Genomic DNA, 17804 nt, shown 5'->3' on the forward strand with positions numbered 1-17804 from the left:
TGGTTGAATATTTTTCTTTCACCTGTAATACCTTACATATCCATAAAGGCTCAGCCATTTATTACAACTACAATAATATTTTATTCATGTTAATCTCACAACCTATGTATCTCTTGAGTGGTTTTTGTTGTCCATGGCTAAACATTTTCCCCCACTCTCTCCTGTCTACCTATCGTAACAAAATTGGTTTGATGGGGAAAAAACTGAGTATCGTTTCTCTATAGACCCTCCAATGCATAAATGTCTTACAAAATGTATTCAGAATATATTCATGACCTGATTAGTGAGATAATATGGCACATGAGAACTAAATGTTACAAACAGAATAAAGTGCCTTTTAAATACCAAAGGATTAGTTTTGGTGTAAAAAACTAGATGCAGTATTACAATTTTCTCTGAATGTAATATACTTAAATTTTGGTATATAAAAGGTTAAATGACCTACCATGAAACATAATGTAATATGCTTCATACTGAAGCTATGATATATTATTCATCAACAAATCACCAATACATTGTTTCCTCACAAATGGACATATGAAAAAGATTAGTATCTCTATGTTGAATACTCGCAACCTAAAGACATTGTAATGTGATTATGACAAGAATAGTATAGTGGATAGTCTCTATTTGTCCTAAAAGGATTATACCTTTACCTTCCATATTATATAAATACCTTAAAAGAAGACTTTTTTATAAAGAATTTTGCAGTGGTTGCAAATATATGTTTCCCTTTACCAGTACTTTAACAGAGTAGCACATTTACATGGAATTTCACAAGCTATAACAAACCTTCTAAAAACCACTATATGCATTTTCCAGATAACATGAGTTATTATGAATGATTTTTTCACATGCTGAATCATAGTATTATATTTTCTCAGTAGACGAAGTAGCAAAAGTCAGTGTCTTCAAGCAATGATTAAAATTATCACTTAGCAATTTATATATATTGTAATCCCCAATATACATTATACATTATATATATCATGGATAAATTTTCCCAAGTTTACTAAACTAACACAATTGTTAAAAGGTCAGAGGTTTTACATTTTTGTGGACGGAGCATTTAATCAGGCAGAAGAAGACAGCACGTTTTCCTGGATGAAGGACAACATAAGTGGGTGGATCCTGGATAACTGGTTGCCTTAGTTAGGTGCACAAGAAGCTTTAGATTAGATGGTGAAGAGATAAGAGGTTCCCTTTCCTCTGGACACACAGAGGGAAGAAGCTGCCTCTGATCCCTTTACAACTTGCTTGGCTTTTCTTTTTTTTTTTTTCCAAACAATACCTAGTAAATTATTTGTTTGATATTATGAAAACATATGTCTAGTCTGATCCCAAGTAGCCAAAGTTACAAGTAAATATAAAGATAAGAATTCAAATCCATCAACCTAGACCTTCACCTTTTTACATGGCTATATTTGGAGTTACATAACAGCACCTTTAGGCTCCCTGGTAGAAAAATAGGGAACTGCTTAAAGTTTTAAAGTCATTATCCATCACAAGAAACAGATAGATTCATTATAAATATTTACACAAGTTCCTGCATGTATACAAGCTCTTACTCTGTGGTTGTAGTGTATAAATTAATACCTGTTCACAAAGGAAATGTCAAAGAGGCTTGAGACATACCGATATGTTTGGTAATATGCATCATGCTATACCCAGATATCCTATGCTCTTTGGAAAAGTATCAAAGGAACATGAACGAATACACAACTCATCCCATTATGGTTAAAAAATACTCTGGTTTTTTTGCCAAATATTTTGGTGCTGAGTGATTTATTGTAATGTTCTGCTTCTTTGCATTATTAAAGTTATTGAAATATCAATAAACACGTTACAAAAATGGTTATATTCTACTTTAGCGAAAAGAGCTCTTTAGGAGAAATACTACACAAATATAAGCATTTCAGAATTAATGAATTCTGACATGCGCTGTCTTCAAAAGATCCTAGAATTAAATGCTGAATATTAATCTATAAGATTCACCTTCACTTAAATTCATTTCATAAAATATGAAAAAATTCTTAAAATATAAAACTTTAGTACATTTTGGAATATTTTAATTTTGCTCTTTCAGTCATTAATTCACTGAACAGCAAAAAATATCTTTTTGTTCAGATGTATATTCTAAAAGCACACATTCAGTTCTCAGGACATGTGCTGCGAAGGTTAGCATTAAACGTGGCATATAAGTGAGTTCAAATCTTAATGTAGAGTAATTTAAAGAAGTAATTTACACATTCACAAAAGTCCTCAAGTTTATCCACTTCAAATAAAACCATAGCATTAATATTTTACAAGTATAATTAGAAAAATACTCTTACAATAAGATAATAGCAACAAATATTTCAAAAGAAGGAATATGGAAATTAAGGATATTTTCAACAGGGGAAATCCCCTTCACTAAGCCTCTCTTCATCTCACATATTCCTTTACTCTAAAGGCATTGGTCGAGTGAAACAGGATAAAAAAATTCGCTATCTTTTTTAGAAAAGCATTTGTTATTTGGCTTAATTTTACTGCATATCTTGTACCATGTTGAGTTGATCACAATTTGAACTTAAATGTATTTGATTTAGCACTTAATATTTTCATGTGATTTTCATTCATCTGTATATTGAGTTCGCATGTACGTAGGTGTGCATAATATCTGAAGAGAAAGCACTAGCAGAGAACATGATTTCTCCCTGCCAAGGATGTATAAAGTGTTTTAAGAGAAAGAGACAACTCGAGGAGCACAAGCAGATACTTTTTCTCCTCTGTAATCTCGTAAGCCATAATCAAGATAATGAGTAAGTTCATGGAACGAAGAACACAGTAATCACATACATAGATCTTTTTTTTCTTTTAAGTTTTACAGATCACCCACATGGTTCTTGCTGAAGGTTGATGTTCCATGTGCCATTCTTGCACTGTCTTCTATAATCTACCACTTATAATAATGCACCACCTGTATTGCTGCTGTCTCCGCTTCTTGTGCTAAACTAATCCCAAGGCCATGGATGGAGGTCAGTGTTCTGAACAAAAAGCTGTCTTTTTCTTCTCCTAATTCACTATGACATTTGGTGATGTTATGATATCTGAGCCAAAAAAATTGCTTTGGAGGCTACAAAGTTTTCAGAGATATATGCTACAGAAAACTAAAAGTCAATTTTATTTTCATTTCATCATCACTCATGATGTCATTTTATTTCTCAAGACATAAAATTCTGGGGAAGTAAGAGGAAGAAGACATCATAGTGAAAAGTGAATTTGTGGCCTCTTATTCTGCTCATATTACAGAAATTCATTTCACAAAAGAGCAGTAGCATATTTCAAAGGATTCACAATAACAGAGGTTTTTTGGGGTTTTTTTTGGTGGAACCGGGGATTGAACTGAGGCCCTTGTGCTTGCAAGGCAAGCACTTATTCTACTGAGCCATCTCCCTGGCACCTAATAACAGAGTTTTGAAACTAAATTTGTTTTTTTTTTTTTAAAGCTTTTTCTATTTATTTATTTATTTGTGTGTGTGGCCAGCTCAGCCCACCAGGGGGCGGGGCTGGCTGGCATGTGGTGCTGGGGGATTGAACCGTGGTCCCTGTGCTTTGCTAAGCTTGTTCTAAGTAGGTGCTTTAGACCACTGAGCCATCTCACCAGCCCATTTGAAACTAAATTTGTATCAACATATTTCTATGAGTTAAAATTTAAAATACTTTATTCCTGTATATATTGGAAGTTATTAACTTTCACCCATTCCTTCTTGTAGTTCATTTGTACTTTTTGTAAAGATATGGGCAATATATATATTTTAAAACAAAAAAGAAAAATTCACCAAAGCTAAGAAATGAAAAAAAGCCTTGTTTTAAAATTTGAAAATCTCATTTAGAGAATTCTGAAAAAACATCCATACTTATGAAAGATTCATGTTTAAATTTAATGTAGGAACACAATGAAAGTAATTAAAAGAAACCTGAACCTTAGTTTTTATGAAGTAACATAATTAAAATTTGCAAATTGTGATATCAATAAGCTTTACAATTCCACTTATCAGCGGACACTTAACAAAAGTATGCTTATTTTAAAATATTTGTACATATTGTAATACATATGTATATTTATTCAAAATACAAAAAGAAAGCATGCTTATCTGCATATGCATACAGTAAATACACATTTCAAATCTTTATTAATAAAAGGTTTAATGTAGAAACTTTCATAATGCCTGCACACACGTGCACTATAGAAGTTAGTTTTAGAAATTCCTTCATCAGAATCCCTGCAACTCAGATAGAAAAGGTAACTCAATGTCAGCTCTAAATGGACAGCGAATTCTCTATATATGCCATTTACCTCAATTAAAAATCCTTTATTGCCCCGTATAAAGGTGATAAAATATAGAGATAGTGTTAGAGAAAATGTAAAAGTACTGAGTTTACATTACGTGCCTTTTCAGCTGTTATGCTAATCAAAATTTTAATTTAGTGAATGAAATTTATACTTGAATCTAAAGGCTAAATAATCTAAAAAGAATCTAAGTTTAATGTCATTTTCTCCTTAATTTTCTATTATATATTTTCAATAGTGTTTTCCTTTCCTGAAAATAATTCTAACAGATAGTTCAATGCTACCTACTAATTGTCCAACCTTATTATGGAGAGAAAGTGGATTAGGTAATTGTGAAAGGCAGATTCTTGACTTTTTTTTAAAGAGTGGGAAAAGATTTGAGGTTATTGATACTAATTTATAAGTGAACTAAATATTTAATTTAATAACCTGGATTAGGTAAGACTTTCAGGAAATCAATGATTATATACAAACAAAATCATCACATATAAGTTAGAGAACCACTTTAAAAAACAATTACACTTTTCCTGGTGTAAATAAGAAATAAATCAAAATGTACAAATCTTGAAAGAAAATTAATTGGTTAACAGGAAGTATTAAGGGAATCACATAATCATCTCTTTTATATCAGGATGTAGTAAGATAATGAGTTTTAGTTTGATAACAGAAAATTATAAAATAGAATAGATGTTAGATAAGTTAGGTGAAAAAAATATGATTTCTGTCAGTCTGGGGAACTTCAAAAGTCTCCATGCAATTTCATCAAAGCCAAAATATCCAAAGGAAAATAAGCTATGATCATCTCATACACTATGTACTATGTAAGATGAATCTGAAATAGAATGAGTAAATGAAACCAATGATGAATTGTTCTCCATAATTATGAATAAATACCTCCTCATAATTTTTCCCTCCCAGAAAAAAATTTACATATTCTGTTTTAGAATCTTACTTATAATTCTAATATCGCTGTTTTATGGTATTATAAGAAACATTAATTAAACAATACATAAACACCATATTAACATCGTCTCTGTAGTCCAGTAACATCTTGTGTTTACAGAAATTATATGAGGAATATACCAGAAACAGTGCCATGCTTGTTATCATTTTTCAGTATTTTGGGTGTAAAGAGGTATATGATAAATACATTTACTTTGAGAAAAGAAACAGAATAGGAAAGAATAAAGAAAACTGTAGAACAAAAAGAAGGGAGGAGAAATAACCAAGTAGGAAGACATGAGAATGGTAAAGGAAATGGAATAGGATGAAAAACTGAAAAAGATAATATTTAGCAAATTAGAAGAAAGGGAATAAATCTGATGTTAAAACAATGTCATGATATTGATTCCACTCAATGTGCCACTCATTCCTGCTGAAATCTAGGCAAGGGGTTGAAGGGTTAGAGAGAGGAATAAACTTTAGTGGGTAGCTACACTCTGAATCATTGTGATTATGTTGGTTTCCCCTTGGAATAATACTCTCCTGTAGTTCTGGGGTTGAAAGAACAAAAAGGCGAGGGTGGAGTCAGAAATAAAAGGCTAGAGCCAGAAAAAATAAGGGAGAGAGACCTAGAAATGAAGTTAGCATTAATTTATAAGTAACTCAACAGTCTTTCATTTTCTTCTCTTCCACCTACCCTCTTTGGCATCACTTTCAAGGCTGGCTAAGTAATGCTTAGTATTATTTATTTGTGTGTGTGTGTGTGTGTGTGTGTGTGTGGCCAGCTTAGCCCACTGGGGGCAGGGCTGGCTGGCATGTGGTGCTGGGCGATTGAACTGCGGTCCCTGTGCTTTGCTAAGCTTGTTCTAAGTAGGTGCTTTAGACCACTGAGCCATCTCACCAGTCCCAATGCTTAGTATTTTGAAGACAACAAAAACTACTAGCATAATCTGTCACTAATAAATGTTCAACATCCTATTTTTGTTAGTATCTTCTTGATTACTTAACTGGGTTGACAATCCAGTAGCCTTTATAACCATACCTACTGAATCTTCTCTTGGTAAAATAGACATCAGGTTCAAAAGACATTCAAAAATAACAATGAACATATTTTAATATTAGTACAAATAAAACTCAAAATGCTGGATTCACCAATCATATATGCCACTTTTCAAATGATATTCCTAAGAAGAAAATTTTTTTGGTATGGATTCTAAACCTTCAGAACACTTACACACCAAAACAGTATTATTATGAAATTGAACAGATTTATTAGGAATATGCCAAGATGTATTTTAATAACTATAAATGGTCTCATCAGCTAAAAAATGTATTCAACATGCATCATAATGGCAGAGTTGCTGGTTCAAACTATGCCGAGGTATCTCCCAGGGAGAAGGATGTAGTGGTAGATGAAGTAGAAAAAATCTTAGGAGATTCCAGTAGCCTTTGAGGAGTTGAATCTTCAGTGGCAGGGAAGACATGCAATAAGACTCAGTCTGCTTTGGTTGGATGTTCATGATTTTTTTTTTCTTCTTTCTACCTGGCAGCCACAGCTTGTCAGCCACAGAAGTATGTTGCTTTGAAAACTTAAAGCCTCTTATAATAAATAATATAGTAACACAAAAAAGGACATGTAACTTTCAGTTTCATTTCAAATAAGAATTTTAAAAGAGCAAAGTAAAAATACATGTAATTGTAAATCTTCAGTATATATCACATGAGTAATTAAAAAAGATGGTGTTTTAATTCATCTGTGATTCACTGAACTATCTTAGATTTTCAACAAAAAATTTTCAAATTGCTTTTTATGTATCTAAAAAGTATCAGATTTTATATTGTAGATAATTACCTGTAATAGGAAAATTTTGAATTGTAGAAAAATAACTGACTTGACTCTTATCATCAAAAAAACAGTAAGGTTTAACATTGTTTTTCACTGTTGAGTCACAATTGGTAAAGAACAAAACTAACATTACCTCACTATTCTGGTGAATTAATTAATGAAATAGAGGATACTATATTTTTCAAATGTTTAGGAAATATCACAATCAACCCCTAATGTCCATTGTCCTGAATGGAGAGATAGAAGGGATAATCGCAGACTGTTAAGTAATTTATACTTGCTTCAATTTATTTATCTACCTACCAGTCCTATAATAGTAGCAAAAACAGAATTTCCACTTCACTACCTCTATATTTTGTCTAGTACAAAATTAAAAGCAATGTACAGAGCACCACAAAGGAAAAAGTAAGAAAAAAGAGGGTAGAGAGCATTACATTACACACAATGTATAATTCCTGCATAAATATGCCTCTCACTTCAACACACAAAAAAAATCTGACAAACAATCACATTATTAAGCAAGGATCATTTCATGAAGTTCAACATATTTTCTTGTTCCATAATAATCCAAAACCACCTTATTGGCCCTAGTAGCTGTCTGTCAAGAAACAGGATTCCAAATGGTTCAACTGTTGCAGCAGACAAAAGGGAAGAGCACAGGTGGAAAAGCTAATTGTTAATGAGTTCCCAGTGTGTGCTAGCATTAGTGATAACTGTTCATATATTTTATTTATCTGAGGACAAAAAGGCCAGTGAAGAAATGGCAGTAAAGTTAAATTTCCACCCTACTGCTAATTTCAGTTCAGCTTGTTCACTACTCCAGTTATGTAACTTCTGTCTTCCTTTTTTCTACTCTTCCACTAGGCCCCCTAATCTTTCAAAGGACCTTGTGAGCTTCTTTGGGGTTCTAGCAGATGAGTATAGCTAGTTGTACAAACTTGACCAAGAAAATCTGCCTTCTCCATAGGATTGTTATAAGAAGTAAATAAACTATGTAAAATACTTTATATAATGTTCATCACACTGTTAAGAACATAGTGTCAACTGTGGTTATTATAATAAAAAACAATGCTGATTTTCATACAGTTCACTTAAATCACTTAAAGCCAAAACATACAGTAATTTCAGAATAAAAATTGGAACCCAGTCTCCCAACTAGCATTTTGTGTAGTTTTCAGTTTCTAAGATTTCTGTGAAGAAAAGACATATTTTCACATTCTTACAGTATTTATATGTCATCGACCCATATAGATTTCATTAATTCATTTATAGACTTTAAAAAACTTTCATATTCATTTGATAAACAGAATTTTTTGCCGAAAGAGTATCATTTAAGCAGTTTTATTTTTCATTATACACTGATTGCTAACCTCTTAGAATTGATGAGGCAGAAATTTATAAAGAGACTATTCAACAGAAGTCATATTCGTTAAGTTCTAACTGCACAAATGGAGCCATTATGAACATCAGAAGATGAAAAACTTGTGTATCTACCAATGTAGTTACTTTATCCCACTTTCCCAAATTCTCATCTTATGGTATAAAAAAACTTTCTTCTGGGTAAACACTTTGTATACTTTCTTTTTTTCCATAAATTTATTGAGAAATAAATATCAATGAGACAGTTTCAAATCAAATTGGTATGACAGTTCCAATGATTAACACATTGCATACTGCCTTCCTAGTGGTTATTTGTTGTACAAGATGAAGAAATGATATCCCATTTACAAACACTATTAGAACAAATCCCTCTATTCTTTGAGTTAAGAGAATGTAGCTATGTATCTATCCTAACCATTTTGAATACACAGATACAAAATGGACATTCATCTATATCCTCTTTTTTGTTTAGTTTTATCCCATTTACAAACACTATTAGAACAAATCTAATAGTGTGTGAACTCAGCAAAATATTCCAAAATAGTCCAGTAGTCCATAATAGTATTGGGTCTTCCACTTGACTGGTAATGTCAGAAGTTGTTGACCTGAGTCCCCTACAGCTCAAGATAACAATATGGCTTTATTTCTTGTACTTCTTTTTTATGCTTTTCTGCTGGATGGTTAAGACCAAGATAAAGCAAGACCTATGTAACAAAAATTGTAGCTTTTGTATCTGATAAGGTCAAATCCCTTCAGGCTTTATCCAGAGACCCTGTACCTCAGTTTGTAGAACCTTTGTCAGTGTCAGCGATGTGGATGAGTCACGGCCATTGCTTGGCCAATGTGCTCTCTGTGAAAGCCTGAGAGAATGTTTCCTCTCCATGTGACTCTCCTTAGGCACACTCTACATCATCGATCACCTTCCTCTTTGGCCCCTTAATCTCCTTGATCAGAAGATTTGGGACACTACCGAGTTACATGATGTTACAGTTCAAGTTCTCCTATGTCTTGAGTCTTAATTGACCTTGGAAGGCTAGGGCCAAAATGTTGGCTTTCCTTGCGGCCCTCCTTTTTCTCTAATTTTTGGTCTGTAAACTTAGGTTGTTAACCCTCCAGAAGAAAAGCTTATTGTTATTGCCATACAACCTAGACTGTTGAATGTCAAACACCTTAGGCATAACATGGAACAGGTATTTTTCATAAAGTATTGATATGTTAAACTTTAAGTCCCTACAGAATATGACAAAAAATTTAAAAAATTAAAATATGTTTTAAAAATAGGAAAAAAGAATTATATATGTTTATACATAAGTCCAGAAATCTAACTATATACAACATTGTTGCAGGACAGTCCTGCAACACTCCTTTTCCTGTCTCCTGCCTTCATTCACCCCACCTCCCCTTCCTTTTTAAACTATTTTCTACCCGAGAGACAGCATGACAGCAACTGGCGTGTCATGACAAGCAGCACGTATTCAGAACAGAAAGTCACCAGAACTGTTGCAGGGTGAAAAAGCTGCACACCGATAACTGTTTTATTCAGTGCCATATAGCAATGTATTCAATTTTTTAAAATTTCAACAAATGTTACTTCAGTTAGACAACAAATTTACTGAAGAAACTTCATGGTTATATTTATCAGTACCTAAGAACCTTTCTAAAATATCATTGGGAAAAAGTCTTTCACAAAGTGTCTTCTATCACTAGGACAGAAAAGCAAATTTAGTTAAATGGTGTAACAGGAAATACTCACGTTGAAGAGTTCATACTCTTAATATGGTTAATAAAAACCAGAAGCTTTTATTAAAAACTCTACTTTTTTTTTACTGGAAGAACATTACATCTATCTGCATTTTAAAGGACAATACCCTTTATTTTGGCAAAGCAAGTCAAAAATGAAGATCATATAATGTTTATTTTCAGCATCTAAGATGAATAAAAATAGCATTGGAAAATTTACCATAGTCACAGAATGCCATTATCATTCATGGCTTGTTAATGGATTTGTGAGCTTCATAGCATAAGAAAAATTTATGAAATTATTTAGATAAGTACAACAGTTTTAAAACTAAAACTGTAGTTCCCTTTTGTAAAGCAAAGAACCAATTAAGATATTGAAGATTCATTTTTTTAAACAAAAATCTAAACTTTAAATAAACAGCAAAAACCTGACACTCCTTATTGAACAAATCAAAGTTAAAGTACACAAATAAATGCATAGGTACAAAACATAGCTATAATTCAATAATTTATAAAAAAATAAAACTTCTAAATATTATACCAGAAAAGATTGAATTTGTACATAACATCACCTTAATTTCTTTTCCAAAACTGTTATGCCAGCTTGTGAAATGTATGCTGTTACTCTGGTACCTGTCCATATAGAAACATATATCTAACTTCAATCACCACCGATATTTCCGCCTTTTTTCTTAAAAGCATGCCTTACATTCTACCAAGTTAAGAATAATAGTTATTCAGTCATTGTTAAACAGGCATTTTAATTAGTTTGAATACAAATATGCATCTAATTTCATTGGAATTCTTTCAAAGCTTTAGAAAATCTTTAAATTAGTTCCTCCCATTGACTCTTAAGGTAATTATACATACCACAGTCTGATGATTAACTTGAATCACTTCATCGCCAGCATGGATTTTCTTGCACCGATCTGCAGGTGACTGAATTTAACATGAAAGAAATGATAAAAAAATCCCTTAAGTTTATCAGTTATTTCTTCTCTTTGGAAACACTACAAACGTTTATCATCTTAGAGTTTAAAAATTAATTATAGGGCTAGGGATGTGCATCACTGATTGTTCACTGAGCACGTGAGAAGCCCTGGGTTTGATCACCTGCACCATAAACAAAAAAAAAGTATGCAAGTAATCATTATGGAATTAAAGTAACAGAAATGGTTACTGGTACTTAATGTACTGTTTGCACTATTTGTGTAGCTAATAATATAAAACAGAAATGCAATATAATACTTAGGTTGTAATAAAATAAGTTTTCAAGAACATTAAGGAAAAAATAATTGGTATTAACCTTTGAAAATTTTACTCAGAAAATCCTGCTAGGATCTACTAGGCATATATTTAATTATTTTTTTACTTTGAGTATTGTATTTAATATAAATCACATTAATTTTAGCAAATCAGTATTTTCAAGTACTACTGTATGATCAGCATCAAAACCTTGCAATCTGCTACTTAAATTGCTAATTTATTTCACCATTAAAACGTCAATTCAGAATAACCTAGAAGAGCAAATTGAAAGATGGACAGCAATTAGCTCCAAGTTTCATTGCATAACATTCTCTTAGAATGTCCAGTTATAAGGGTATGTAGTTTCTCATGTCTTCTACAATGTAATACACTGGACAACAGAAGTACACATATCAGAGGATATTAACTACAGAGCCAACATGTCTAAAGGATGTGATAATTCCATGACCTGTTTACTTCCTTAAGAGATTAACAACAGAAATAAAGATAAACAACTTGATAATTTAATATTTACAAAATTTAAGAAAACTTTGAAAGACTAAAGATGTAACATAGAAATTTTATAATAGTGTTCATCTGTGTAGGTCTTTAATTTTAAATTTAAAATGATATTGTTTCTTTAGTGACTGATTATAGATTATATGACTTTTTAGGTATCTTAATATCACAATAGCATTTTTATTTTGAATCCATAGAAAAGGCGCTTTTCCCAGAAACACGTTTATCAAAACCAACTATAAATGGTTTTACTCATTAGCATCTATTGAAACCTGAGGGACAATGATATGGAGATAATTTTTGATACCTCAGAATATGATACTTTAAAAAGTGATATCCATTTACTGTATTTTGACTGATTTCCAAGTTCCAATAGTGCTGAAAACACAGAAATCTTAAAATATTAATTTCAACTTTTTAAAAACAATAAAATTATGTGCTATAAGCTAACTTTCAAGACAGGAAAATATTCCAAGAGTTCCATTTACTGAAGTAGTAACACAAGCATACTACTAAGGGGGCAGATTCAGCAAGGACATGAACCCAACTAAGAGACTAACACATCCTATAGCAGCTTTAGTTGATGGGCATATTATCAAATCAGACCAGTACAATGGAACAACTCTGAGAAGACTGTAAATCATTCCCTTAATTGTTATGACTATAGCAAGTCACTGTGCTGTTTGAGTCATAGCTGATTTTTTTAAAGGAGATTATGGAAGAAAAAAATCAAGCAAATGACTTTAGTTATGATGTAAAAGAAAATGATGGTAAATATATAAACTCAAAGAAAATGAAATACTCTTTTGTGCAGATAAATGAAAGGGGTAAGTTATATAAATTATAAACTTTCATTAAAAGGAAGCCTAGAGATCAGTTGGCCCAAACTCCTCGATCTTTGTACAAGAAAACAATGAAACTAGGGCATAGCAAAGCAAAATTTAACTTACCCACTCTAGCGAGGAACTTTAATTAAAGAATTAACACAGAGTTCTTAATTGTAAATAATTGAGGCTACCAAAAATAGTAAAATAATTTAAAGCAAAAAGAATCACAGGATGAACTAATATATGATTCATATGTGAACTGCTCACAGAATCAATTTTTCCTTTGATCACTTATCCACTTATTAAACGTTAGTGAGTAATTATATGAGCAAGGCATAGTGCTCAACTTTTGTTTTCTTTTTAACAGATCCCAGACAATATAGAGATCCATTCCTACCAGTTCTTCATGATACAGGTCAAAACCATCATTTCTGTGATTTCTTCTCTCATTTCATTTGGAAGCATTTTCTACTTTTTCCTTTTTTTCATCCAAGCAAACTGTGCTATCTGTTTATACAGATGAACCCCTACTTGCTATCCATAGCTGAGGGACAGCAGGTTAGCTTATTTCAAAAATCCTTCGAATAACTAGTATCATGCCTGGAACACAGCAGACATGAAGCAGAGGTTTGTTAAAGAAACATGAATAAATGAGTGATCAAATGAATATACAAATAAATGAGAATGATCAGTGGCAAGAATATAACTTGGTGGCATCTTACTAAATTTAAAATTGTCAAATACTTTACAATATGCAATGAACTGATATTTTTGATCTCATATTTACTATCAATATAAAACTGCGATAACAATTCATCTACATGTATGTATTTCACCTTCTACAAGAAATGAAGGGAAGCAGAGGAAAAAAACAGTAAAAGGTTAAAATTACTATGTGAATTACATGAACAAAATATTAATTTTTAAGAAGAAAATGCTGGTGAAATGTTGAGACCAATAACAACTCAAGATTTAACTAATTCCATCTCAGTCTTCTTTAAAGGAACACAGCATAAACATGCCATTTGTCAGAATGTCTAAAAGAAAAAAATAATAAATTCAAAGCTCAGAACCTGCTTATATGAAAGTAGAATGGAAATCTGGAATACCTAAATGAAGAAATGATTTTAATGTTATTCAATTCAATTATACCAATCATGTCAATGCCCAACATGATTACTTCATATTTATTTCTATAGCATTGCTATGGTTCTCTATAGCATAGTCTTTCACATTTATTAGATTATTTGATTTTCACAACAATTGAGTGAGGTATGGAGTGCTGATAATTCATTTTCAATATATAATTGAGGAAACTGAAGCAATGAAGAGAGGTTAACTGACTTTTAAAAAATCATAATGCCAGTAAGATGCAGAACTGGTTGTAGGATCTAGGCTTAGTGAGCTCTGACCCACTGTTTACAGTGGTTCTCAAATAGTAGCATGCCTCAGAACCACCTGTTGAAACACAATCTCATTAACCAGGATTGGTTCCCAAGAATTTCTGATCAGTAGGTCTGGGATGGGGCCTAAGAATTTGTACTTTTATCATCCTCCCGAGGGAAGATGATGATGCTGGCTCAGAAACTTCACTGGAAAACAACTCAGTTACTTCATGTCATCTCTCTACTGAATTAATGTATTTAGAAAGTCTGACTTATCTGACATTTCTTTTTCATATTAGTTAAGCTTCTTAAAATAACTAAACTATTTGACAGATGAAACCATACTGTTTTCAGATGTCATAATAACTTATCAAGAACCTGAACATACTTAACAAAGATAAACTTCTGGCTGCAAACAGAAAACATCTGAATTACTTTTAGTAGCTATTCCAAAAGAAATCAAATAACTAAATGTCTAAAGAAGCCAGTATGTATTAACTCAGTATATGTTTTCATTAGAACTCCCATCTGTCCTAGTTCTTAGAAATTAACCTCAATCATGTGAGATTATATATACACCAAAATTTGAAATGTTAAAATACTTACGTTTTCTGTTGTTCCAGTAATTACATGGAGGCCATCATAAGTCGATTTAATATACATACCCTAAGAAAAAGACATCATTAGGAAAAATTGCAGAAATTAAAGTATTTTAAAATATATTATAAATTCAGTTTATAAATACATGACTTAATGATGTTCTTACTATATGAATATTGTGGCTTTCAAAGTTTATCCAGAGAAGTCTATACTCAATCAAATGACTTTATCAATTCACTTGATAAGTGAATTGCCTAAAAGACTTATAAGATACAGCATAGTAATTCAATACCATGATGAAAGAACTCATCTCACGTCCCTCAAAATCTATACTATATTCTGTGGCAAAATAATATTTACCACAGAAAATTCAAATATTGCTATGTCATCACACTACTACACTTGGTATAATTTTATAATAAAAACAAGTTTCCATAGAGAAACTGGAGCCAAATGAACAATAAAATTTCACTTATATAAAATGTCTTCCTGGGGCAAGAGAGATGGCTCAGTGGAATAAGTGCTTCCCTGGCAAGTGCAAGGGCCTGAGTTCAATTCCCAGTACCACCAAAAAAAGGTGTTCTTACTATTTTGTACTATGTTATATTTCCTCATTTACTTCTTATTGATAATATTTTAATAATTATAACAAGTCATTTTACATCAACAAATGATAGGTAATACGTAGCAATTTCTTCTCTTAAGAAGTTATTTCTTCTCCTAAAGTTATTCTAGGAATGTCATATCTCTAAAGTATTATTAGTTCCTTTGCGCTGGTGACAGTATACAAGATACTTCTGCATTTAATATTTTTCCTTGTATTTATTAGAAGGAAAATATGGTGATATTATTACGAATCTAACGGGGACAAGATCCTTGCTAAAATCTTTTCACCAGTGATTAACAATAATAAATTATATTAATAAGTGACCTTAAAATACACTTAAAAGTGTAGACACAGTATTTTGCTAGTTTTTTACATAGACATTATGAGAGAATTCAGTAGAAAAGGCAGTGAAGGAAATACTGTACATTGTTTGGATGTACAAAATAATCACCATCTATCATTGTCAAAATCTTCTCCCCACATGAGCCAGTAATTATTATTTAAAAGAGTTCTTTCCCTTATTTTATAATAGTTGTGTAGTGAAAATGTCATTATCCCTATCTAGAGATGAAGAAACTAAAGCACAGAAAAGCTCTAGAGTCTCTTCAAGGTAGTGAAGCTAGGATTTAAGTCTGACAGTCTGATTCTGGAGTCCAAACTCTTAACCCTTAGGCTTTTGATTTATGCCTTTGTGGATTATTAAGAGTTAAGAGAGTTAATTCACTTTTATCATTAGAACATATTACTTGACTTATACATATTAAAGTCAAAAATTCACAGTTTAACATTTATTCTTTTATTTTTTGAGCACCAGGGATCAAAAGTGGACCCACATGCATGGTAAGCTGATGGTGCTCTTCCACTGTGCTGTACCCTTAGTCATTACCATTTACTCTAAAACACTAAGCGAATGTAAGTGTATTTGTATGTAGTTGTGAAATGTAGGTAAAAAGAACAATTGGGATGCATGTTCAATATTTTAAAATTTATTTTAATCACTCATATCTTCTGAAAAACTGTAAGAGGTTGATTATGTCTCCCCACATACCTTTCAAGACTGTGAGGTTAGATTTTAAATTAAAGGAATTTGACAGGACTTTTAAACTATTCCAGAAAATATTAGGTGGGGGAGATAGTAAAGTATTCTAAGAAAAATGCTTAGAAAATGTACTATAATTATTGGGAAAATGAAAACTCATACAATAATGAATTTACTATCCAAGAAATAATATTTGTGTGCAAGTATTGCATATGCAAGAAATTTTTAAAAGTGCTAATTCTAACATAAAGCAAGTATCCAATAGTTATAAGATCATAAATTTGAAAAGGTCATAGGAATGCTACATAACCTATATGAAAGCTAGATTCTTCAAGTAGAGAAAAAAGTTTAAGTGATTAATGATGGATCTAGGTATATCCATGGAGTTCAAACCTAAAAAACTTTAAGAGGCATGAACAGCAGGATAGAAACAAAGCACATCTTGAAATGACACAAGAATGTAAATATTGTCTCACATTACATTTTCATTTTAACCTCAGTAAACCATTCTTTTTGCAAATGCTTTTAATAACCCTGACTGATATGTTCATCTTTTCTATCTCCCTCTGACAGTACTAATGAGGAAGATGCCAAATAGTTAGGCACCAAAATAAAGAGAAGAAACAAGTTGCTTGGATGAGTTTCAAGCTAATCATCTGAATAAGGAAGATTCCACAGACATATACCGGATTCCTCTGAGAAAGGCCCACAAGGCAGCAGGATAGTCACTCAAATGTCCCCCCTCCCGGAACTGAAAGAAATAATGTCCTTCCATTTTATCACCAACTTCACTTTTTATTTCTTTTTTTCTTTTTAAAATACCAATTAATTAATTCTAGGGATGACTTTCACAGCTTCCTCTCTCCTGCTCAGCTTGCCAAAATGAAATTTGCTTCATTCTGTCTCCAAATGTCAGTTAACTATTAGGAGCCAAAGCAACCTCACAGTGAAGTCAGTAGAATATGGCATGTTTGGAGATAGTCCAAACACCTAAACGAAAAACAACTTCCTGAAGCCAAGAGGCTTCCCCAAGGATGTCCCCTAACCTCTTCTTCCCTATCCAACTCATATAGTGGCTCTGGTTCATTTTCATATGTTTCAATAGACCTCTTTTTCTTCCTTTAGTTTTGTTGCTCATTATTGTCATTTCAAAGCAAATTACATATGGTTTAATCATAACTAAGTATATTTCCCACCATTATTTATTATCCTTCTAGTCTTTTACACATAGGAAATTCTAGAAGATCTGATTGATTTCACAGAAAGCTGATGAACACTCTACTTAGTTTATTACTTGAAAGACAAAGCAGTTATCTTTTTTTATTTATTTATTTTTATTTA

General features: G+C 31.9%; 1 protein-coding gene across 4 annotated transcripts in view; it reads right to left on the minus strand.

Moving 5' to 3' along the window:
* The window catches only part of Cnksr2 (connector enhancer of kinase suppressor of Ras 2), a 314719-nt gene that overhangs the window by 134970 nt on the left and 161945 nt on the right, over window positions 1-17804 (minus strand). For all 4 annotated transcript variants that reach the window (XM_023715390.1, XM_023715389.1, XM_004631400.2 and 1 more), the window contains exons 7-8: window positions 14824-14883; window positions 11112-11180 (exon numbers count right to left, since the gene is read on the minus strand). In XM_023715390.1, coding sequence (XP_023571158.1) covers window positions 11112-11180; window positions 14824-14883 — 129 coding nt within the window. The remainder of the gene's footprint in view (window positions 1-11111; window positions 11181-14823; window positions 14884-17804) is intronic.

Source organism: Octodon degus, unplaced genomic scaffold (genome assembly GCF_000260255.1).
Source record: "Octodon degus isolate 3935 unplaced genomic scaffold, OctDeg1.0 scaffold00041, whole genome shotgun sequence".
NCBI lineage: Eukaryota > Metazoa > Chordata > Mammalia > Rodentia > Octodontidae > Octodon > Octodon degus.